The 23,882-nt window shown below is 45.4% G+C and overlaps 1 protein-coding gene and 1 pseudogene across 1 annotated transcript in view; both read right to left on the reverse strand.

Annotated features, from left to right (window-relative positions):
* Positions 1 to 23,882, reverse strand: part of PITPNA (phosphatidylinositol transfer protein alpha) — a 35,953-nt gene continuing 12,071 nt past the window's right edge. The window contains exons 5-12 of the mRNA XM_010958203.3: positions 19,629 to 19,636; positions 18,468 to 18,542; positions 17,256 to 17,339; positions 15,227 to 15,304; positions 14,958 to 15,068; positions 13,940 to 14,062; positions 3,638 to 3,705; positions 1 to 2,593 (exon numbers count right to left, since the gene is read on the reverse strand). Coding sequence (XP_010956505.1) covers positions 3,661 to 3,705; positions 13,940 to 14,062; positions 14,958 to 15,068; positions 15,227 to 15,304; positions 17,256 to 17,339; positions 18,468 to 18,542; positions 19,629 to 19,636 — 524 coding nt within the window. The 3' untranslated portion in view covers positions 1 to 2,593; positions 3,638 to 3,660. The remainder of the gene's footprint in view (positions 2,594 to 3,637; positions 3,706 to 13,939; positions 14,063 to 14,957; positions 15,069 to 15,226; positions 15,305 to 17,255; positions 17,340 to 18,467; positions 18,543 to 19,628; positions 19,637 to 23,882) is intronic.
* On the reverse strand, positions 21,751 to 21,847 carry LOC123617813 (U6 spliceosomal RNA; annotated as a pseudogene).

Raw genomic sequence — 23,882 nt, forward strand, 5'->3', positions numbered from 1 at the left:
CTCTGTCTAGGATTTTATTAGACTGCTTTTGTTCCCCCAATATACCTGTATTGGAAGATTGAGACAAAAAGGCACAAACTCACATTAAATAAACAAGGTAATCTAATCAGTTCTACAAAGTGTATTTTGTAAAAGAAGTAGCACTAGGAATCAACCAAAATAAGTCAGGGAGTCCCAGTAGGGACTGTAAGAGAGTTTGGGAAGATATACATGTGCCCACAATACTGACCCTGTCCCCCACCTCTCTGTGAGGCGGCCAGAGCCCAGCACCCCTCCTACAGAGGCACTGCTGCTTCTAACCGGGACTACAGCCCTGGAAATCTTAACAGAAGCTGGTCTGAAGGGGCATGGCACATCCTCGGGTACTACCCCTGGAGCTGAGCCTTGCATCATAAGCCCCTCTGAGTGCTAGTTAGTTTGGGAGGGGATAAGGAGGGAAGGGAGGTACTTAAAATAAGCCAACACTGTTGCCCAGCAGCAACACTATCTGCGAGGATGGAACAGACCAGGGACATCCCTCCTGTTTATGTGGGCTAGAGCCCTAGATCCCGCTGACTTCTGGAAATTCTAGCAGCTCATGTGGATGCTTTCAAATTGGGCAACAGGTGGAGGTGGGAGGAGCCAAAGAAAAGGCTAACAAAGAGCGAGCCCCTCCCCCTAGAGCTGGAGTGATATGTGTGGATCTCTGAGAAGAGCTGAAGGAAGGAGACTAACATCTGCTGACCCTCAAGCCACATCAACAGTGGTCTGTTTAGAATATCACCACTTGTTTCTCCCAGGATAACCCACATCTGGACTTGACTTAGTTGAAGAATGAAGAAGGGAAAGCTTTAAGCACACATATAATTATAGCTAACACAGAGCTTGTAGGAAAACATGTATATACTTTTCTCCAGTAGGAATGCCTCGTCAACTTTCCCAGTCAAATAAATGCTACCAACAGTTGGGATGCTAATAACCAACTGAATTGCTCCAGATCCATTACTACAGACCCCACAAGGTGAGGAGACTAATAGGAAGGTGTGACAGGACATCTGATCCCTAAGGGGCCCCAATGAAGTTGAGAGCTACCCCGGCTGAGGGGTCTGAGTTTGTCCACCCTTGCCCCAGGAGGGCCACAGGGAAGCAGCCATCAGGAAGTCACAGGTGTAATCCTGTGAGACGCTCCCTTATTGCACTTAGAAATGAGTAAGGCCAAACTGACAAGAACATAAGGACAGATTATCCCATCCTACTTTTCTCTCCCCAACAGAGATTTGGTCTCTCATTAGCAGTGGCACCCAGACTAAAATGGGCTTGAGTCACTGCACACTCAGCCAACATCCTTCACAAGGCTTGGGAAATGTCAGGTGGCACCACAGCTATCTCAAATTCTCCCACTGGAAAGGCATACTTGGCTTCTGCCAAGTCATAGGGAACTATGAAGCACTCAGCGGCTTCTCTTCCCGGCAGCCTGGACTTTCTCACTAGCCAACTTTGGTAGAGTTCTGTACTACGATCACTACTTGTTTCTGATTGTCCAGGACAGAATTCAGCATGAGGGCAGGACAAGCTGAGTTCCTGATACCCAAATTCCTTTCCAGGACTAGGGACAAGGGGGAACATGTTCTGGGGAAGCTTTTCACACGCTTGTTCTGTGCAGCATGAAAAGATTAGGACCTCTGTGTCCTGACCAGCCTCAGACAGAGGACAGGAATCTAAGAAAGCACAGAGAAAAGAGGATTATTGCTGAGTGGCAGCACCAGCCCAAAAGGGAAGAGGAGCACGGACATACAGAACTCCTAGGGGTAAGGGGGTGGGGCAGACTCAGTTCCAAGGGCCACACTGGACAGTTCCTCCACGTAGAGTTGACCTGGGCATATTATGGGCTCTGCAGAGATTCAGACAGAGTGGGCAACAGGAGGGCCAAGAAGCCATAGGTATTTCTAAGACTAGTGACTAGAGATGCAATGCCTGGGCCAGGGGTTATTTGTTTTTGTTTAGTTTTCAAAACACAGACTGGCTGCGCCTTGGGTACTTCCATGGTGCCTAGAGCACTCTTAACACTGGGTTACTGGGAGCAGAGATCAGAGTTATGAAGCCACATTGCTGTCCTGTGGGACTGTGGGGAAAAAAAAAAATCTGTATTTCTAACTCATCCCCTCTCCCAAGGTGAGCACTCATATTGCAAAGATCTGCCCAGGAAGCAAAATACCTTAGTTCATCCCAAGGCTGGAAATAAACAAACATAAATCATTTAAATCACCACATCACAAAAGGCAGCTATTTTGAAAGACTAAAAATGTCACTTGGAAATCAAGGGGGTGGGGGACACACAGAAATGGGTTGAGAACACAATGGTTGGAGAGGGAGGAGCTGTAAATACAGCAACCTACACGCCACATATCTCAGAGGAGCAGGCTCCCGCACACACGGGCCTCATAATACCAGACGGTCTATTTGTTCACAATATTAACGGGCATCTAGAATTTAGCTACAGTAAGGGATCGAAAGTTGCCTGAAGAATGGGCATAGAAAGGCTGTGTCCGAAGATGGCCTGTCACTCGGGAGGGTGGAGCTGCTGGGCCTTCCTGTTGACCACTGTCTTGCAAAACTAGAAGAAAAATACAATTATTAAGGAAGCAACAGAGGAAAACAAATACACTGTAAATCATCATTGAGGGGGGAATTTCAAAAGGAGGAAGGATGCCAGGCGGTGTGGTGGTAGGTGAAGGGAGAGAGGAAACTAAGGTCTAAGCAGTGACTGAGAAGCTGGCATGGCAACAATCCACTTAATCCCACTGTTTTATCTCCCAGAAGTTCTCAAGCACATGGAGCGGGGAGAGAAAGCAGAGGTTTGCGTCACTGCTGGCAAGACCCTAGGCCTCCTTAGCACCTCAGTGCTGAAGGACAGCCAGTTTTTATTTGATCACATGATTTTCTCTCAGAGCCAGGCTTTTCATTCCATAATTAAGCTTCTCTGAGCTGCTGGAATTACAGCAAGTCCAGAGATGTGCAGGGCACTGTAGCTAACAGAAGGAAGGGTCTTGGGGAAGAGTGACAAAGAACAAGGGACATCCCATCCTGGTCCTATGACCTGGGCAGAAATACTCTCGAAGCATCTGAAAGATGCTCCCTCTAATGGGGACAGCTACTCAGTCTGGGATCGGGAGAATAAAGAGGAAGGAAACGAAGCACCAGACCCAAGAAGGAACACTGGGAAAAACTGGCCAACGAATTTTCCAAGGGAGGGGCAGGGAATGGCAGCAGTGTGGAGCTAGGAACTGGCTCTGGCACAGGGGGTTCAGAAAGCACCCCACAATGCCAGCTTCAACTTGAAATGGCTCAAGTTACAAAAGGAAGAGTAATTAGTGCAGATAAGCTTTGAGTCCCCCACCCCAACCCCACTTCTCACCACCCTGTTCCTGTCTCTGTCTGAGTGGTTCTTTATACAATCACATGTCCCTGAAATGCCTTAACAGTCATAACCTCTCTCAGTGGAAGCCCAAGAGCTATTCAGCATGGCAATCCTCATTATTACTAGAGGACAGGGGAGGAATAAAGCAGGTTTTCTGCCCCCAGAGTGAGCTGCTGAGCCTTGAGGACCCAAACTGATTTTAGCGCCTGTGACATGCTCAGTGAGAAATGTGGTACATACAGTGCAGAGGGGGAGGAGTGGCCTTAGTCATCCGCCGTCATTCCTTTCACTGGGTCCTTTTGTCTCATCTGGAACAGAAAAAAAAGGAAAAACTGAAAGCCTTTGCCGCTGATGGAGCCCACCACAAATACATTCCTCCTTCTCTTCGATCTTGCTAGTGGAGAGGGCAGAGCAAGCATTTTCTTGTGCACAAAGCAAATCAGAGAATAGAATCCTGCACACACACAGCCAAAGCCACCCCATTTATAGCTCTTGTCACTGGTCCCACCAACCATGATTTCTGTTTCTCTGCCCTGAATCCCATGTTGGGGCTTCGTTCTTAAGTTCTCTTCTTTCATTCATTCAGCAGATATTTAGGAAGCATCTTTTTTTGTGCAAGGAACTGCTCCAGGCCTGATGATTAAGCAATGAACCAAAATAGACCAAGTCTCGCTTCGAGGAGCTTAAATTCTGGGACAAGATGGGGAGAACGAACAAACTATGTCATTGGGGCTAAGGGCCACTGGCATAGAGGATGACTGTGGGGAAACACTATTTTATGAGCTGGCTGTGGAGAACCTCTCTGATGAGTGATGTTAGTGGAGACCTGGAGGAAGTGAGGGGGGAAATCCTGTGGCTCCCAGGGGTGGGGGTGGTTCCGGGAGCATTTCAGGCACAGGGAACAGCAATGCCCTCTTCTGAGCTCTAATTAGAGGCTTCGCCCAGTCAACCATGTGGACACAGTGTGGCTCCAGAGTTGGGCACCAGAGGACAGGGACGGAAAGTGCAGGGGAGATCGCAGCTCAGTGGAAGTGTGAGGCTGCCGGAAAACAGGATAGGGTCTTCTCTGGAAGCACTGAGTGGTCCCTGTCCCTGGCACCCTCCAAGCGGAAGAAGACACAACTTCTTGCTGGGAATACTGTGGTGGTGATCACTCTCAAATCCTTTCCAACTTGAAAATTCTACTCTAATTGCAGGATGTCTATAACGTGTGTTTTAACGTCCCATTAGATACTTCTCTCTCTCTGAGCTTTCTACTCGACTTTCACTCCATACTCATTCAACAACTTTTGAGCAGATAAGAGCATAAGCGCTGGAATCAAACTGCCTGGACCACATTCAGGCTCCATCACTAACTGTGTGACCTTGAGCAAGTTACTTCGCTGCTCTCTAAACCTCAATTTCTGTAATAATAAAACAGAGATAATAACAGTACATATGTCATGGGGGTTGTGGTGAAGATTAAAATACTCACGTAGAGTACTTAGCACACCAGCGTGCTTGGCACAGAGTCTGCACTCATACCTGCTATGAGTGTTGTTATGTCCTTGCTCTAAGCAGAGTCCTGTAGTGAAGGGGGTGTGTATGCAGCTCTGAAGAATCTGGACTTTCAAGCCACAGACTCCTCAGTTATGTTTTACTCACTAGATTGACTACTGCCACATCCTGCAGAGACTCTACCTCGGCAGCTGCAGTTCTCCACTTGGAACATTTTCAAATACGCTTCCTGCCACATTTCAAACTGATGTCTATTGTTCACCACCCACCCAACTACTATAATCAGTAAGTCCACGTGGAACCTGGACACGAGAAAAACATTCTTCTGGTCCTCCCCACAGGTTCCTATAGTCACTCCCTATTGACAGCATCACTGTAAAAAGGTCTTTGTTTGGTCTTTTACTCTAGAGTTTCCTCAAAATTGATTCAGAAAACTGCCTGGGGCACATGTAGGTTCTTGGGCCCCAGATCTGATGAATTAGAACCTACAGGAGAGGGACCTTAAGTGAGTCACAAAAATCAGCCTGTCTCACAAACCTCGCTTTTCATCATCCCCAGCAAAGATCCTCTGCTCCCAACAGGAAAGTTTCTGACACCAAGCCAGCCAGTAGGAGCTTATTCTGAGATCTCCCTGAAATGCCTTTCCCCTATAGATTCTGCTCAAAACTCAACTTTCCTGAATGATATCATTATTTTTTTTATTGCTTCTGTAACTTCAGTTAGCCACATTAATGAATACCTATTAACTTACTACTTTATAAGAGTTCAACACATTCAAAATTTTTCAATATGACAAATCTGGGTAAGAGCACTGTCATATTTTTTTAAAAGACTAAAAGTTAACTTTGTGGTGTTATGATGGAAGTATTTGTGTGAACACAGTATGTCAGATAAATACAGAAATAACTACAGATTGTAAAGCCCCCCTGCTGCATCCTATGAGAAGGTCTGGGAGTAGCAACACCCCAGTAGCAATGAGCACACCCAGCACCCAAACACCTCTGCCACTAAAGGAACCAGGGCTTCTGGGAGATACGGCCGATTCCAGCGCTGGTCATGGAAAGAGCAAGACAAGCCTGGAACACCTTGCTGTGTAGAATGAAGGTAACATCACCAGAACTGGACAGAAAGGCAGGTAGAAGACAGTGAAAAGAACACCAAATCTATGATGTTTTGGCCTAAAACACAGAAACTGGATCTAATCACACAGAATCGTTGGACATATTTCAACTGAAAAACATTCAATAAAATGACTACCCTATAACCTTCACAAATGTCAAGGTCGTGGAAGTCCCAGAATACTGAGGAATTGAACCAGACTAAACGAGACTAGGAGGGCACAGTGTGTGTAATGTAGGGTTGTACCCTTTCCTTGAAAAGAATGGGGTCTCTGGGTTAAATGGGAGTACAGGAGTTCTTCATTATTCTTGTCATTTTCTGTGAGTTTGAAACTCTTTCAAAATAATTTTTTTTAAAAGACAAATGCTAATTCGAAAAGACATATGCACCCCAATATTCACAGCAGCACTATTTACAGTAGCCAAGACATGGAAACAACCCAAATGTTCGACAGATGACTAGATAAAGAAGATGTAGTTGATACACAATGAAATACTACTCAGCCATAAAAAAGAATAAAGTAATGTCATTTGCAGCAACATGGATGGACCTGGAGACTGTCATTCTAAGTGAAGTAAGTCAGAAAAAGAAAGAAAAATACCACATGGTATCGCTTATATGTGAAATCTAAAGAAAAAATGGAGGGGGGAGACACAAATGAACGTATCTACAAAACAGAAAGACAGACAAAGAGAGCAAACTTACGGTTTCCAGGGGGTAAAGGGGGTGGAAAGGGATAAATTGGGAATTCTAAATTTGCACCTCTTGAGGAGTGATGGAAACGTTAGTTATCTTGATTGTGGTGGGAGTTTCATTGGTATATACATCTATCAAAATTAATCAAATTGTACATCTGAAATATGTGTAGTTTGCTGTATAAGAATCATACTACAGAAAAGGTGTTAAAAATAAATAGTTTAAAAAATTTTTAAATTAAAAATTAAAAAAATAAAAGACAGAAACACGTTCATTAAATGTCTGCTCACTAATGACCATTCACGTAAATTTTCAATAATCAGAGAGGCTAAGATTTGGCTTTGTGGGAGCAAAGCTCCCCAGGCCTCAGGCAGATTCTTGTATGCCCTGAGAGTTCACTGTCTTGCTTTAATTTACTGATGTAAAGCCAGGTCCTGTTTTCCTACTGCTTGAAATAAGATGCAACTTCCTATCAGGAAACACGATAGCTTCCTCCACTCTCAGAGACAAGGTTCCCCCACAGAGGGTGCCACTGAAATAAAAATATATTATTTCATTCTTATAATGAAATGCCCTAAGAATGCTTATTTCCTGTTTCCTGGGGCCTAAATGACATGAAAGATTTTATCTGATGTTTGTAGTGTTCCTCAGATCGAGCCACTGCAGGCTCTCTATATACATATAGTCGAGGAACATGAAAATAGAAGCTCCAGTCTTGGTTTGTTTATTTTTAACAGTGGTTTCCTCTAGGGAATGAGGCCAGGAGTTGGAGGAAAAGGACTTTTATTCATCTACTTACTTATTTATTTGGACTTCTATTTTTAATATTTTTCTCTATTTTTTGAAAATTGCTTTTACTATAAGTATGAAATACTCCTTTGACTTAAAAAAAAACCCAGTAAAAGTATCAATGTCAGTTTCCTGGGTATGATATTGTACTATCGTTTTGCAAGATGTCATTGGGAGAAACAGATCTCCTCTCTATTATTTCTTAAACCTGAATGTAAATCTTACAATCATCTCAAAATAAAAAGTTCAATTAAAAGAAAAAGCTAGTAAAAAAAAAAAAAAAACCCAACAGTTTAGGACATTGAAAAGTAACCACAAGTCAGTTCTGAAAGCACAGATAGGAGGCACATGTGGAATTGTTTTTATTTACCTATGTTTAAATTTTATTTTTATTTATTTATTTATTAAAGGGGGGGATTAGATTTGTTTGTTTGTTTGTTTGTTTAAATGGAGGTGTTGGGAATTGAACTGAGGACGCTGTGCATGCTAAGCACATACTCTACCACTGAGCTATACCCTTCTCCCTTGGATTTTGTTGTTGTTGTTGTGAAGGAGGTAATTAGGTTTATTTCTTTCTTTATTTTTAGAGGTGGTACTGGAGATTGAACCGAGGACACCTCATGCACATGCTAAGCATGTGCTCTACCACTATACCCTCCCCACTTTGAAATTGTTTTTCAAATCTCTTTAGAAAGCCACTCTCTTTATAACAGGTTTAGCCCTTTGGGAAAGAAATTTGGCAAGAAATAACAAGAGTCTTAAATTCTCTAATTCCATTCATAGGAATTTATTTTAAGTAAATAATCCTAATTACCCAAAAAACTTAGTGTACAAAAATTTTTCACCACAGCATCATTTAGAAACAGTGAGAACCAGCAAACAACACAACAGAAACAAGGAAACGCCAGAGTACAGAGCAATATGTACACTACTATTAGAAACATGTGTGTGCAGAAACGGGTTTTTAGTAGGAAATGCTCTGTTATAACGTTTAGAGAAAAAAGTAAGAGAAGCACTCGGCATGTGCAATACCATCATAACTAAGTAAAAGTGTATAGAAAGACTTAAAATGTTTACGGTGGTTGTCTTTAAATAGTAAGAGTACAAGTGACTTTTTTCTTTCTACTCTTCACTCTTTTCCAAAAAGTATTTAAACTTATATACTACCTTAATATTGAAAAATGAAACTATTTTAAAAGAAAATAAAGCTGCTCCCATATTTCAAGATGTTGGCCCATCTTCCAGGTGGTCCGCCCTGGGGTCAGTCACGGCTGGGCAGGGCGGAGGGAATTAGGACCCCACAGACTGGGATCCCTCAGCCTCAAAAGACCCAGCTCTGCCCTCTGCAGGCGCTGCAGGAGTCCAACTTCAGATTCCAATCTCCCACAGCCCAGCAGGCGAGCTGGGCACTGAGTGGTTTCTCCTTATCAGCTCAATCCTCAGAACCTCTATCTACTATAATCCCAAGTGGGAAACTCTGGGATGTGGTATCCTGCCAGGAACTTCACTGCACAGAGAAACTTACACAATCACTGAGTTTAAGACTTCAAATCTAAAACTGACGGTGACCCATCAGTCAAAAAGCCACAGGATGGAGCAAGGGCCCTCCTCCCCAAAGTTCAGGTGATGAGAAAGCGATGGGCACATTCATGTGCAAGCATACGCACAGGGGGACTGGCTACAAGGAGGCTCAGAAACAGTCCCCAAGGTGGGCCAGCAAGGCAAGGGCGCCACATGGCCTCTCAGCTCTGTCCCGAAGTACCAAGTCCAGAAGGGACGGCTCCGGAGGGAACAGAAGAGCTGACAGGGACTTCAAGAGGAAGACCCACAAATATGGTATGGAATTTTAACTGTGCCCTCTTTGCTGTTTTTCAGCAGATGTTCTAGAGTCCAGTAAATAGTTTTCTTAAAATTTAAAAAATGAATCCTCTTTCCCCAGTCTCATTACCTACAGAGTTAACGGCCAAAGGCCCAGGAAGTATCTTCACTAAACAAGAAGGTATCCTTAACTTCTGAGCCTCAGTTTCTCTGTCTATAAAATAAAAGGTACAGGCAGCCATGAGGATTTCATGACACAGTACATATAAAATGCATACCACACATGACAGGCACAGAAAGAGCTCAATAAATGTTAGCTTCTATTAATAATAAAACTATGTTTATTACCGCCATGTTCATAAGATAGTGAGTCCTCCATTGTAGGAGGTGATCGAGCACAAGCTGGGGTGGGGGGGCTGCAGATAGCACTCAATCACTGGCCATATAACTGGACTAAATGACCTTTAAGGTACCTTCTTCCACTTTTGAGATCATGAGTTTCTTAAGAGAGCAGGAGTGAGGGAGAGACCCTGTTCTATACAGGCACACATTTCCTGACATTTTTCTTTTTAGGGCAAAGGACTAATCTCTTGATCCCTGGTTTCTCAAATCCTTGAGCCTCATCCAAGAACGGTGGGTCCACCCCTCAACAGGGATGAGAATTATGGCAGTGGTGACCGTGGCCTTAGAGTGACCTCTCATAACTCACAAAACAATCCACCCACATGAGACTACTATGCATTGGTTTAAAAAAATAACAGTCATAATTCCTATCGCAAACTTACAGTTAATCATGGCAGACTGAATAGATGCATTTATTGCTCTGCCTCCCCAAAAGCCTACCACAATGACCGTGAAGGAATTTTTTAAAGGATGTAAAACCACAAAGACAACAAGAACAGAGAAGACAACAGCAGTTAAGAGGGAAACAGCATTCTGGAAGATGAAAAAAGTACAGCTGAGTAGTGACTAACGCACAGAACAGCAGAGGCTCACACCCAAGTGCCTGTGAGGAACGGAAACTCAACTGCGCTCAGGCTCTCCAAAGGCTTGGGAACAGCGGCACCAGGTACCTCTAAAAGTGGGAGTGCAGGTGGGGTTAAAAACTGGTGACTTCTTTGAAAGCAGGAATAAAGAACAGTTTGGCCCTGGAGTTCCCTCCCCCAGTTCTCACAGTCCAGCAAGCCCTGCTTCCTGCCACAGCAAACTGGGGGTTCACTCTCTGGAGGTGCTGAGGGTAGCCAGGCTCAGCTGGGGGTGAAGTGGGCAGGATGCAGATTAGGTTAAAGACACCCCATAGCACGGTGAACCCACCAGGACCCTTCTCAGCTCAGCTCCCAGAAGGCTAGCCCTGACCATCCCCACGAGCAAAAGACTGGGGAGTCCTCTGGAAGCAAAATGAGCAGCTGAAGAAAAACAGAATCCTGAAGCTGGGGCCCACCTGACTTCCGTTCAGTAAGCCCACCCTGATCCAGAGCTCCAATCCGTTTTTTTAGAGCTTCACTCTTCAATGTGAATGGGCAGCCAAGGACCCCCAGTCATTTGAGGGAAGCCCCCAACACAAAACAATAGTCCAGTAGGAAAAGCGAGCTCAGGGGAAACAAAAAATGTTCAGGGGGCAGAGATACCTCAAAACCAAACACAAGAGCCAAAACCCAGAGCTTTAGAAAAGGAAGATGTTGAGGTAGAAATAAAGAAAAAAATACTTTAAAAAAAGAACACAGAAGAAGAAATGCTTTAAAATATCTTAAATTCAAAAGAGGAGAGAAAAGTTAACCCTGGAAAATCTCTGCCAAACAGCAGACATTTTAAAAAATGAGAGAAAACATAAGAGAATTAGAAGGCCAATTCATGAGGTCCAACTTCTGACTGAAAAAAATTCCAAAAGAGAACAGAGGGGAGAAAATGATGAGACAGGTAATACAAAAACATCTTCCAGAACTGACGAGATCTTTAGATCAAAGTGTCTACCGAGTGGGAGCAAAATGCACGAGAATGAACCAATGGTTGGTTGGTTCATTACCCCGTTACTGTGCAAGCAACCCGACCAATCACCCCAGTAAGACTCAGAGACAAAACTGAGAGATACAGACACAGAAAACTAAGCTAACACAAAGAAGGGAGGCCGTTGCTCACTTCTTGACAAAATAAGAAAATTATCCAAGGAAGGAATGAAAATCAGAGTAGACTAAAGGGCTCAGCTGGTAAAAAAGAACTTCAAAGGCAAAAAAATAATAAATGCTGACTGATGAGTTAACCCAAAATTGTGATCTGGGAGGATGGAGAGAAGTGTGGGTGGTGGGTGGAGTAAAAGAGCCAAATCTTCCATAGGAAAAAGTAGACAATTAATAGCTCAAGTCGAAAAAGAATTAAGAGGTTAAGTATACTATCTGGAAACACGGAGGTCATTAACAAAAGAAACCACCTTGAGAACTACAAGGGGTTGCTTCTGGGGGCGGGACCTCAGGGACTGGGCAGAGGAGGACAGTGTCTTCCTCATAAGCCAGGATATTGCCTGAGTTTTAAAAGCATAAAAATGCTTGTGAAGGTGATGGATATGTTTATCGCACTGACTGTGGTGATGGCTCCAAGGGTGTATATCTATCTGCACACTCATCAAGATGTATACATTAAACAGGGGCATGCAGCTCTTTGTATGTCAATCAGACTTCAATAGATTTTTTTTAAAAAGTAAAAAAAAGAAAAAGAAAAGAAAAGAAAACTTGGATAGAAATATTTTCAGAAAGAGGAAAAGAAAAAAGAAAGAAAAAAGACAAGTGAGCTCGAGGTACTGTCAGTGTACAAAGGTCCCATACAGTTGCTACAGGGGTTGGAACATGTCCCACAATGGTTTTGCTTTCTCTTCCACTGCCAACTATTTAAAAAATTCCAATTTCAAAGAGGGTTTTCTGCATTTGCAGTTATTTTGGAGGACAAAGATCATCTAAGCTTTTGGCACAGTTATCCACAGGATGGAGAAACAGGCAAAGACAAGGGCGGGGATTAAGAAAGCACTCCTGATGATGAGTGCACTCCAACTTTGGGTCTGGGGGAGGCAGATCCAGTGGATGCTCTGCAGAGTCCTCTTAGCACTGAGAATTCAAATTTGACCCAAAGGGTGAAAGGCTGTCAGCAGGTGCTCCCATGACCCCGGGGTACTTTTGGACTGGCCTGCCAGGCAGTGGGCGGCTGAAGATACAGACTAAACCCCAAAGGCTCTGCGTTCCTCTGTTTGGTCATTTGTTTCTTTTCTTTTGTCAGGACTCAGGTGACCAAAAGACTCAGGCCCAGCTCTTACATTGTTAGACTCGCCAGAGCCCTGGGCATTAAAAACTACCACTTCCTGAAGATCCTGAGCAAACGAATCAGGAGTTGTGTCCAAAATCCTGCCACTTCCCTGCCAAATGTAGCTGAATGAATGACTAAACATTTGCCTGCAACAGAAACTAACTCAGTAAAGCACTTAACCAGTGGGTCAGCCCAGAAGTGTTGTCCTGGAGGGTAAAATCAACTCCCTGGGGCTGTGGAGGAAGGAGGAGTGCCTTTTCCTGAGACCGGCACAGTGCAGCGGGAACATCTGTGTGGTGTGGGGCACGGGGCACCTGGGCCTGCGTCTCACCTGAGGCCCTGCTGCAGAGCCCAGCAAGGCCATGCAAAGCAATGCCCGCCAGACACCCAGGCTCTGTGCCAACCCACCCAGGGAAAAATGTATGGCAGTTCCTATGAAACAGAGCTTCCTGCCAGACTTTTAGCCCTGAGAGGGCCAGAGGGAGCCCCAAATGGCACTGAGAGGGAAGAAACGAGGCCGGATGACTGGGGACCAGGGCTCTTCTCCCGAGCATATCACCGATGGGCTGCATGACTCTGGGCACCGAGCTCAACCCTCAGAGCCTCCACTCCCCTATATGAGAGTAGGGGTAACAGTGGGGCCTCCTCCCAGGGGTTGTGAGGATCACAGGAGACGTACCCTCAGACAGTGCCTCACATACGGTGGGTGCTTGAGTGTTATTTACTGACAACCTCCTCTGAGTGAGCCTTGCAGGGCAGCATCCCCAGACTCCCGGAATGAGGCAAGAGGAGTGTTAGGTCTCCAGGCTCCCATGGAGCAGCAGATAGCGCTCCTTCTGGGATCCATGCCAAGGCCAGAAAAAAAAGGCAAAGGCTCCAAACTCTAAAAATAGTTCAGAACAACCTTAGAGATGGGTCAGTTCTGTGTGTGCTGCTGCTGTCCTCTGTGGGTAATGTGCGTAGTGTTCATGGATCAGCCCGGCCTGCCTCCTCCAGGCTTCACCTCCACCTCTGCAGCCCAGCACGACTCCCCCTCCCGGCTCTGAAGAACCACTGCAGCAACTGCATTACTCACTTGGCATTCAGCACAGACCGCCATATCTGTCTCTCTGGATATGCCAAGACCTCGACTAGACTGCAAGTTCAAGAGCACGGGCTGCATTCTTCCTTGTAGTTCCCATATCGCCTGGCATTAGCCCTTACCCACAGTAGACGCTGACATGTTCCTAGAACCACAGGATGGCGCCCTCAGAGATCTGCCCCGGCATGAGTCTCCCTCATGCTCACACAGTTATCTGGCTGAGAGCCCCAAGTCTCCCCTGGGCTCCCGCGTACCTCATCCAGCTGTCTCTTCGTCTCTTCTTCCATCCTTCGAATGTCGTCCATGGTCAGGTCAACCCATTTATCCAGCCAACAGAACAGCTGCCTGTGGAAGTTTGTAAATAGACGCTTCTCTTGCTATAAAAAGGAGGGACCCAAGTTAGAACGTGGAAGGTGAAGGCCACTGCTGCAGCTCTCCTCCCCATGACCAAAGCCCAACTCTACTGGGAGCAGGGGCGAGGAGTGACACCCAGCTGGCTTATCTGGATCAGCCCTCCAGTCCCTTAGGTCAACGACCTTTGCCTTCATGCATCTGCCAAGTATGGCTTCAAGCTGGAGGAAGCCCCCTGGAGAGGCTGGGTCCCTACCTCACAGTGAGACTCTGTGCCCAAAATGCTACCAAGACGGGCAGCCCATGAGCATATAGCAGAGCCAAGGTCCCAAAACAACTGTGCCAGGTTTCCTCCTTGTCCCTGGAGCCTAAAGCCAGGTTAAAACTGGCCAGTAGCTATGGAATGTTGCCCAGTTTTACTAGACTCTCCTGCACCAGAGATAAGGCTATAAAAACTCCCTAGGGGCTATTTAGGCAAGTGACTCAGTTTTCCTGGGTTTCTCCCATGTATACATGTTATGACACTTTTGTTTTGATAGTCCCTTGTTTAAAAAGGAAGGAAACTCCTTAGGTCTGTCTGGTTTAGTAATTCAGGGCCCTGGAGAAATTGGTTCCTAGTGCCTCTTGCCTTTTGGCTTCAAGAAAAGATACTGAGTTTTGTCGTTTATTCATAGCAAGCTCCTTCTTATTTTCCTCTTTGCCTCAGTTTCCTTCCCTGTCACATGTGGTGCCCTTGGACGGACAGGATTAAACTGTAAGACAGTTCAGTGCAAGGGGAAGTGGGGATCTGGGAAACCAATCTGAAATATTCGGATGTTGGCTATGGTAAGATACAAGCCACATGGGGTGTATGATCCTCTCTTGTTGGGCCAAACACCCCCCACCAACACACACTAGGAAGGCTGCACCCTGGTCACTCACCTTGTGTATAAAGTTTTCCACTTTGTTCTGTAGGCCCCACCACTTGAACTTGACAGTAACCAGTTTGTATGCACACATGTATGGGCAATCTTTCTGATTTACAAGTTCCTGCTGTATTAGAAACACACCCACAGGCAGGCAAGTAACTAAGAGGGCAGACCTCTGGCTCTCCCTTAGCCCAGTCCCAGCCATTCCCCTCCACCTCCAGTAGAGGACCACCCACGCTGTGCCCAGCCCCCGCCCCCTGGTGGTGAGGGTGTGAACTGCACCTTCCAATTGGGGCCCAAGGGTCCTCGGCCTGTTTTGATAGATTTAAATTTTGCAGGGTCTTCCTCTGCCTTGTAATCCTGAGAGAAGTTGTAGAATTGGAGTTGGAAGCGGGAGATGGGGGGAGAGAGAAAGAAGGGGAGAGAAAGAGAAAGAGAGATCAGATTTTCCACCAGAGCACAGTTCATACCATCCTTGATGTGACAGGCGCACAGAAAATATGGGGGAATGTTACAAACAAGATGTAGAACTGTTTACATTCACCTCAGAGGAGTTCTCTGCGATTTTCTCTGCCAGGGTTTGTTTTCAGTTTTACAAGACTGTGCGAGCAGGCATCTACTTCCACTGTTTAAGATGGGGACTTGCAACCTGGAGTGAACCACCAGATCTCCAGGGAAGGTGTTTTCAAAATACAGCAGTCGCTTGAACAATGCAGGGGTTAGTGGTGCTGACCCTCCGAGCAGTCGAAAACCCACGTATAACTTAGAGTTGGCCCTCCATACCTGCAACCCTCTGCATCCTTGGATTCAACCAACCAGGGACAGCGTGGAACTGTAGTATTTACTATTGAAAAAAAAAATTCCACTTACAGGTGGACCCCCACAGTTCAAACCTGTGTTGTTCAAGGGTCAACTGTATAGATTTCTGAGCTATTTATTCCGCACAAAACTCAGTGAATAAGAATATCTGCAAGTGAGGGTGGGATGCACTTTTTTGTTTTTTTAAACCTCCCAGGTGATTCTAAAATGGCAGCCTAGGTTGAGAATAACTGGCTGCTGCCATTCCTGAAATCTTCTAGTCCTATCTCCCTCTGGCTTTTGTTTTGTTTATAAACTGGCTTGTTTTAATAAAATCCCTACTGGAAATGTTCAATGTATAGACTCTACCCTCTTGTGTACTATCGTCAGTCTCCCCTCACTGATTTAAAATGCAGTCAATGCTGTGTGTTAATTAACTGCAACAGAAGTTTAATCTTTGGCTGTTCCTCTGCATTGACTAACATGGGCTCAGGAAAAGCAAACCCCTTAGAGCATCTATTTAACAAATTAAAATATTTTAGGCACACAAAGTGACTCCAAGAAAGAGGTATCATACCCCTGGGGTATAGAAAGCACTTATTCCCTACCAATGGGCAGAAAGCCAAATTCCTGTGCCCAGATCCCAAAAGGCCTCATTCACATAGGAAGAGGACTGGATGGGGGACCTAAACCTTTACTTCCCTAAACAATACCTCCCGGAAACACAGCAGTGAGCAGGACAGACCTGGCCCTCACTGTCTCCGACATTATGGAGACACGTTATGGGCACAGTAGGCAGGACTGACAAAAATAATGACTGGCCCACACTTTAAGAGTCCCGAATCTAGTGGGAAAGACATAAACTATTAATCATAACATGTTAATGTTATAATGGATCTAGACACATGTTATAAGGATGCAGAGTCCTAGAGAAATCAAAGGATGTTTGAGCAGCAAAATGAGAGAATGACTGAACGCCACTCCAGGGCAAACAGTGGATGTGATGATGGAAAGCAGGAAGGAAAGTCCTTCCCAGGTGTCTGCTGCCGTGTACGTTACTCTGAGAGGCGACCACCAGCTTCTTGGGGGAAGGGGACTTGTCTTTCCATATAATTGGCGCCCCCAAACCTCCCCCACCACCCTGCAACCCACAGAACACAGTATTCCAACACAACAGATAGGCAATATGCTTTTCAATTACTGGGTTGGAAAAATAACGAGAACTAGTTTCAGGCCAAGTATCACTTCAGCAGGGTAACTCACCCTCAGGGCTACCAACAGTACCTGCGTTGTCCAGCGACAATTTCCAGAGGTCAAACAGGACACATACATCTGGGCCACTACTTTCCTGGTGGTATCCCCAAGCCAAGCCAAGGGAACTCAACACTCATTTCACAACTAAAACAAATACCCAAGACAGAACCTTCCTTTGAGCCAAGATGGATATGATTTCTTGGTTTGAGGAGTCATTTTTACATCTTAAAAGCCATCTATATTGCTAAACAGTTCCTACCTTGCTAAGTACTTGGCTTCGATCTGCAATGTCTATGTATATGGCTTCCACGTGTTTCCATGCCTCAGGCTCCAGTTTATGCACCTGCAGAAGGAAGGAGGACCACTGTGTGTTTCCATCATCTACAGAGCACACTTTACCCAGAACGGACACCCAGGAACAGCTACTCCTGTAGCCGTAGATGTGAGATTCCTACCACTATATACAAAATTATCCAAAGGAATGGGAGGGTGGATTTTAAGTGGACATACATTTGAGAACTAGTGCTCTGATTTTTCAGGCTAAGTGCGACTCCAGCAGGCCAAGACACCCTCAGGGCTCCCTCAGCACCTTCCATATATTCCCCCTTTATAAAGACTGTTACACACTCATGGAGATGTCGCCTGTCTAGCCATATGCTGCTATTTTGATGCTTTTAAAAATTAACTGATTGAAACAGGGTGTACATGTACATGATACAAAATTATGACACAAATTCAAGATGTACAGCAGGATATGATAAAAAGTAACTTTCTCTTGCTTGTCTCCCAGTCCCTTCCCAAGTACCATCCTGCTACCAGGTTCTATGCACGAACAAGCACCCAAGTGCGGAGATTTTTCTTTTAATACAGATGGTAACACATATAGACACTGTTTTACATCCTGCTTTTTTCACTGAACAATATATCTTGAAGACTTTTCCCTACTGGTTCTTTTTAACGGCTGCGTAACATACCACGATACGGCCACACCACAATTTACTTAACAGGGTCTCACTGATGGGCTCCTATGTTGTTTTTAATCTCTGACTACACAAAGAATGCAGCAATCAATCTCCTTGTATATGAGTTATTTCACATATGTAAAAACATAACTGTAGTATAAATTCCCAGGTGTAGAATTACTGGGGTGTATTTTAAATTTGAGGAGTTACTGGCAAATGGTGCTCTACAGAGGCTGTAATTTTGATATTTTAAAAATACAGATCCTCTGTGCCAGGAGTTGCACTTTAGACCGATCCTCACATTAGGAGAAGACCCTTTAAAGAGTCTTGGAGATCGTATTTTTCAGACGAGAGAGAGTGATCCCATGCTGGCAGGATAGATCTAAGCCAGGCTGCTGTCTTCCCAGACAGGAAAAAGGGGACCACGGAGAAGACCCCTTGGCAAGGATGGAAGAGCCACAGAGCAGAGCCTCAGGGAGTCCCTGGGGCCCTTGGGAAGTGCTACTTACATTCTCCTGGGTGCCAAGATCCGGTTTGTGCCAGGTTTCAATTTTAATCAGAAAGTCTTCTTTCATGTACTCATTCTGGAAGGGGAAAAAAATACCTTACAGTCACCAGGCTCAAATTTGGGGAGCAACCATTTCCTACTACTTGCTCAAGGGCAGTTGGGAGACTCCAGCCTCTGCTATAATATCAGCTAACTGACCTGGGAGCCCACAGCACGCTAGGTGCGCATCCTCCCATCCAATCCTCACCGCGACCTGTGAGGGCTGTAGTAACATCACGCTCACTTTACAAAGTTCAAAGGGGTGAGGGTACTTGTCCAAGGCCATAGAGACAACGACAGAGCTGGGCCTCAAAAACAGTCTTGTCTGACTTCAAAAATCCACGTGTTTAATTCATGTATCTGCCATTTACCTGACGGACAGGGTGCTAACGGCTGACTGGCAGTGTGGGAAAAGCACAGGAAGTCTTCCCAGCCAAGCAAACACATTCGCTACCCTCTTCCCCCCATTCCCCCCAGCCAGTCTTTTGCTGAGGACTGAAGTTCTCTTCTCAGCAATCTAACCCCTCATGCTAGTTATTATCTTTCTTCCTTAATGCTTTTTAAAAGCTGGAACTGTTCAAAGGAGGGACACGGTAACCCCCTAACTCCTCAGTGGGAATTAGGTTCCCAGAAACCGCCTACGTCCTAGCAGGAACAAGGCATCTGGATGAGGACGCTGAAGGGTGGGAAGGGCATTGACAGAGCGGATGGTCACGGAAAAGAAACATTGCTGATGTCACAATTTTGCTAAGGGTCAGTGCTCACTGGTGTCAACAGATGCCCAGATGGGAAAGCCCCAATCAGGTCAGCTGAACTAAGTTTCTGTACAGCCCTGACAAGGCACGTCCTGGGGCGAGCAGGGGGGAGCTCGTTCTGTACGTGTGAGACCCAGGGCGAGGATGCCGCAGTCCTGACTGCTGCACCTTAGAAAGCCACCTGCCAATGCAGCTTCAAGCAAGAGGCCACTTTGCCAATTAGCAAGTTCCTCGTCAGGAATGAAAAGATTAAGTCTCAACAGCTCCAAGTCCCCCAAGAAAGAAGAGAGGAACCCCCAGAAACCTCCAGTGCAGTTCCATTTTTATTTCTTCTTTTCTTATATTCCCACCCCCTTGAACATACTTACTGTAATAACTGCTCCAAGGCAAGGACATGGAAAGAAGAGAGAAAAAGATTAATGAGGATGAATAAATATCCACCCCTCATCCCCAGGGAATACAAAAGCAAAGAATTCTCCAATCCCTGGGGCTTACTCCACAGTCACCCTCCAAGCCCCAGTGAGTGCATTTGGTACCTTAAGTGCACCAACCCTCGTTTCACTCATACAAAAGTCCCCAGAGTCCAAATATGGAATCTAATTAAAGTGATGCCACTGTCAGCGCCTCCGGACTCTTCCCAGCTGGGCAAGGACAGGGACCGGCCCTGATGAGCTGAAGCACTGAGACCTGCCGCTCGGCCATCAGAGCATCACCTGTGCCCCCCTGCTTCCCGGGGCACAGAGCAGGCACCTTAGGCCAGGCACTGTCTATCTGCACTCTGTATCCTTCCTCTCACTGTAACCAAACCTCTCACCTTCCACACTCCTGCTCATTGTAATGAGACCCCCTTGGAAAGCACAGTTCAATTATTTATCAGAGAAAATGACTGCAGCTCTAATGTCACCAGGGAATGGACTAGCTCTCCTCCTGACCACAGCCCAGATCATTCTGTGCCCTCTGAATTTAGGAGTTATCTCAATTTCAGATAGATGCCACACTGCCACGTTCAGACAACAGTCAAACTCCATAACTCCAGAGCTGAAACTAAGGTTACCTCTGAGACTGAGATGAGGAAAAGCTGAAATATAAGGGATAAAGTCCACCTCTTTGAGACACAACCCAAGAGTAGGGAGGGTATAGCTCAGTGGTAGAGGGCATGCTTAGCATGCACCAGGTCCTGTCTTCAATCCCCAGTACCTCCATTTAAAAGAGGGGAGGGGAGAGGAGAAAAGAAAAGAAAGGGGAGGGGAGGGGAGAGAGAGTAGAAAGGAAAGGAAAGGAAAGGAAAGGAAAGGAAAGGAAAGGAAAGGAAAGGAAAGGAAAGGAAAGGAAAGGAAAGGAGAGGAGAGGAGAGGAGAGGAGAAGAGAGGAGAGGAGAGGAGAGGAGAGGAGAGGGGAGGGGAGGGGAGGAGAGGAAAAGAAAAGAAAAGAAAAAAAGAAAAGAAAAGGAAAGGAAAGGAAAGGAAAGACAAGACAAGACAAGACAAGACAAGAAAAGGGAAACAACCGAAGTGACTATCAGTGACCTTCCTGAATCCAGTGAAGGATACTTAGAAGAAAGCACCAGATCAAGATGATAACTAAAAGGCCTACTGAAATAACTGCCCTGTTACCAGCTTAAAGAAAATCATGTTTAACAAAAAAAGGAAATGAGGAGTCTACTATCCATCAAGGGGTGTCCAAAGAGGCCAGTTTGGCAGAAATGCTCCAGCACCGAATGTCCTGGGAGCAGGAGTCCCGGGCTGTGTATGTGGCACATCTAGCAGCCCCACCCCGAGTGTCAGGTTGGCCTGGTTTGATGACACTAGTCACCGAGTTTCTCCAACCAACCACCCGATTCTGAGTCCATGCTCTCCAAGCAACCGTCTCCTAGTCTGGCCTCTGGAGGGACCAAATGTGCTAATCAACGGACACAATGGTCTGATCACTTAAGCAAGTGGACGCTTCCCACTACACACTGGAATGCCGATTATAATTTGGTTTCCCCTGTAGAAAAGTCCACAAGGAAAGAACGCCCTACTCAGCAAACAGCAATATCTGGTTTCATTAGTAATTCTGCATTTCAACATAACCTAATATATTGGCATTTGTTGGTTTTATACATTAGTCTTTCTGAGACCTTGAGAAACAGACCCACTCAGTTCTGACAAATTAGGCTTCTGAACCTCCGAGGATGATGACCCTCCCTGGCCTTTAATGCCAGCTTGGGTGACCAAACAATCTTCCCCAATCTTCTCTAGCCTCCCTGCCCCTCCAAACACCTCTGCATTCAGAGCCTTCCCTTTTCTTCAAGCTGCAACCCTAGTTACACTGGCAAAATCTCAGGAAACCCTCTGCAGTTGGAAAACAGGGCTCTCCAAATGAGACCAATGAGGTACTTTAAAACCACGGCTTTAATGAGACTGTATTCAGCCCAGGGTTAAGGTTAGAGGGAGAGGCAGGAGGAGAAACATTCATTTTCCTCTTCCTCCTTTCTTTCTTTCTTTTTTTAACAGAACCCTCCACGAACCTGTGTGTCACCCTTGCACAGGAGCCATGCTAATCTCCGTGTCGTTTCAATTTTAGTCTACCGCTGCTCAAGCAAGCATCTCTTCCTATTTTCATTCACAGACTGAACCCCATCTTACCCCCTCCTCATGTCCCAACTCATGAGCATCAGGGGAAAAGAAACAGAGAGAAGTAAGAGGACAGAAAGAGCTGATAATGGGTAGAAGATTCCAAGTCCATCTGCATTCTACTCAGAACAAGGTTAGAACCTTCCAAAAGGCACATGGAATTCAATCCCCATTCCTTTATCCATCTCACCCCAAACTTGGATCTACTGAGGCCAAGCTAAGAGGTGTGAACTTATAATCTTTTTCCTACCAGTCCCCAGAGGGAACTGGACATAACCTTCCATGTTTGTATCTCTTATTTTAAAACAGCAAGGTCTAACTGAACAGATCTAAGATTCAACACATTCATTCTGTCTGACAGTGGATTCTAACTGTAAGGTCAGATCCCACTGAAGAAGCCAACATTTCCCCCTACTCCCTGCCTCTCCTTTTCACGGAGTATTTAGAAATTACATTTTTCTTCTTTGGGCCAAAAATCAGGACAATATGCAAATGAACATTTGACATCTAGAAAAATGTCCATTTCAGCTGTAGCACACTCTCCCTAGAATTATACAGAGGACAGTGGTATCTCTCAGTCGGCACAAGCTGTGTACCCAGAACCCTGCCCCATGCACGCAGCAGTCCACGTTATCTGTTTGCCTCCTTTATGCCAAGTTGGCTAAGGTTCTTATGATGCATGCTCAATGCAACTCTCTGAGACATCAAGAAAACTCACCTTTGGCCCTAGACCAGACACACCCAGCCACGCTGTACACTGTCTTTTAAGAAAAGTTTGTGTATGCTTCTTTTCCAAGAAGTGAACAGCTTCCTGCCTGATGCTTAGGGAACAGTGATGTTTACATTTTCAGCTACAGCAACAAAACTCTAGGCATTACACATCCCCGGTCCCACCAATGATTGTGCATCTCCTGATACAAGGTTCTTGGACCTGCGTAGGGCCACTGATGACTGAAAAGAGCAATGACCCTACGCTCTAGAGTTCAGTCATCCCCAAAGTCCACAGGATAAGGACCACATGGGTGGAACATCCTCATCAGAGACAATCTAGGGAGTGCCAGGTCTCAACAAGTCAGTCAGAGTACGTGTAAGCAGAGGCTGGCAGAAGGACCCCAGAGCCAGACTCTTTGTGCCAGCAAATGTAGACTGGCTGGGGGAAACGCTTAGTCAAGTTCCAGGGGACCTCTAGGGACCCCCATAGGATACGGACCAGTACCAGTTTGTGCCCTACAAGAGGTCTACTGCTAAATGGCCCTCTAGACCTAGGAATCCTGGAAAGCTAAGAGTCTAAACTACTCAAAGGGAATTCCAGAATGTCTAAGAATAGAAAGTTCTCTGTGGAGGTTCAAATCTTTTCTTTCCAGAAACTCCAGATCGGAGACTGGCAAAGATTAAGAGAATAATTCCACTTCTAATCCCACCTTCAACTGTAGAACTTGCTGGCTGAGCAGAAGCCACTGATTCAGGGCTCTCAGCAGTGACCTCCCTCCTGCTTGTCTTCTCCGTTCAAATCTGGTGTGAGTACTGCAGGTGTTACATAACACACTTGGGGGATAGCTGTTTCTAAATCCTTTGTCAACAAAAATCTGGCTTATTTCAGTTTTTTTCCAACAAGATCAGGGTTTTCTGGTTTGTTTTCTCGATGTCTAGGCCTGGCTCTTCCCCAGGGCAGGAAGGTCACCCTGCAGGCCCTTTCCTATAACTGCCTCCCTGGGCTTCACTGCTGCTTTTCAAGCCAAACACAAATACATCACATTAAAACTGGAAATTTCATTGTCTAACAATAAGGGAGTGGTTTAAAAAGATCACAGTACATTCATACAATGGAATACTATGCAGCCATTAAAATTTTTTTAAAAATAGTGACCTACGGAGTATCAGAGAAAGGCTTCTCATTTACTAAGTAAAAATGAGTAATTTAATAATTAGTATGATTATTCTAGAAAATGTGTCTGGAGACTTTTATATATAATGTGTATATGTAAGCATTTAAAAGAAAAAAGGATT

Source organism: Camelus bactrianus, chromosome 16 (genome assembly GCF_048773025.1).
Source record: "Camelus bactrianus isolate YW-2024 breed Bactrian camel chromosome 16, ASM4877302v1, whole genome shotgun sequence".
Classification (NCBI taxonomy): Eukaryota; Metazoa; Chordata; class Mammalia; order Artiodactyla; family Camelidae; genus Camelus; species Camelus bactrianus.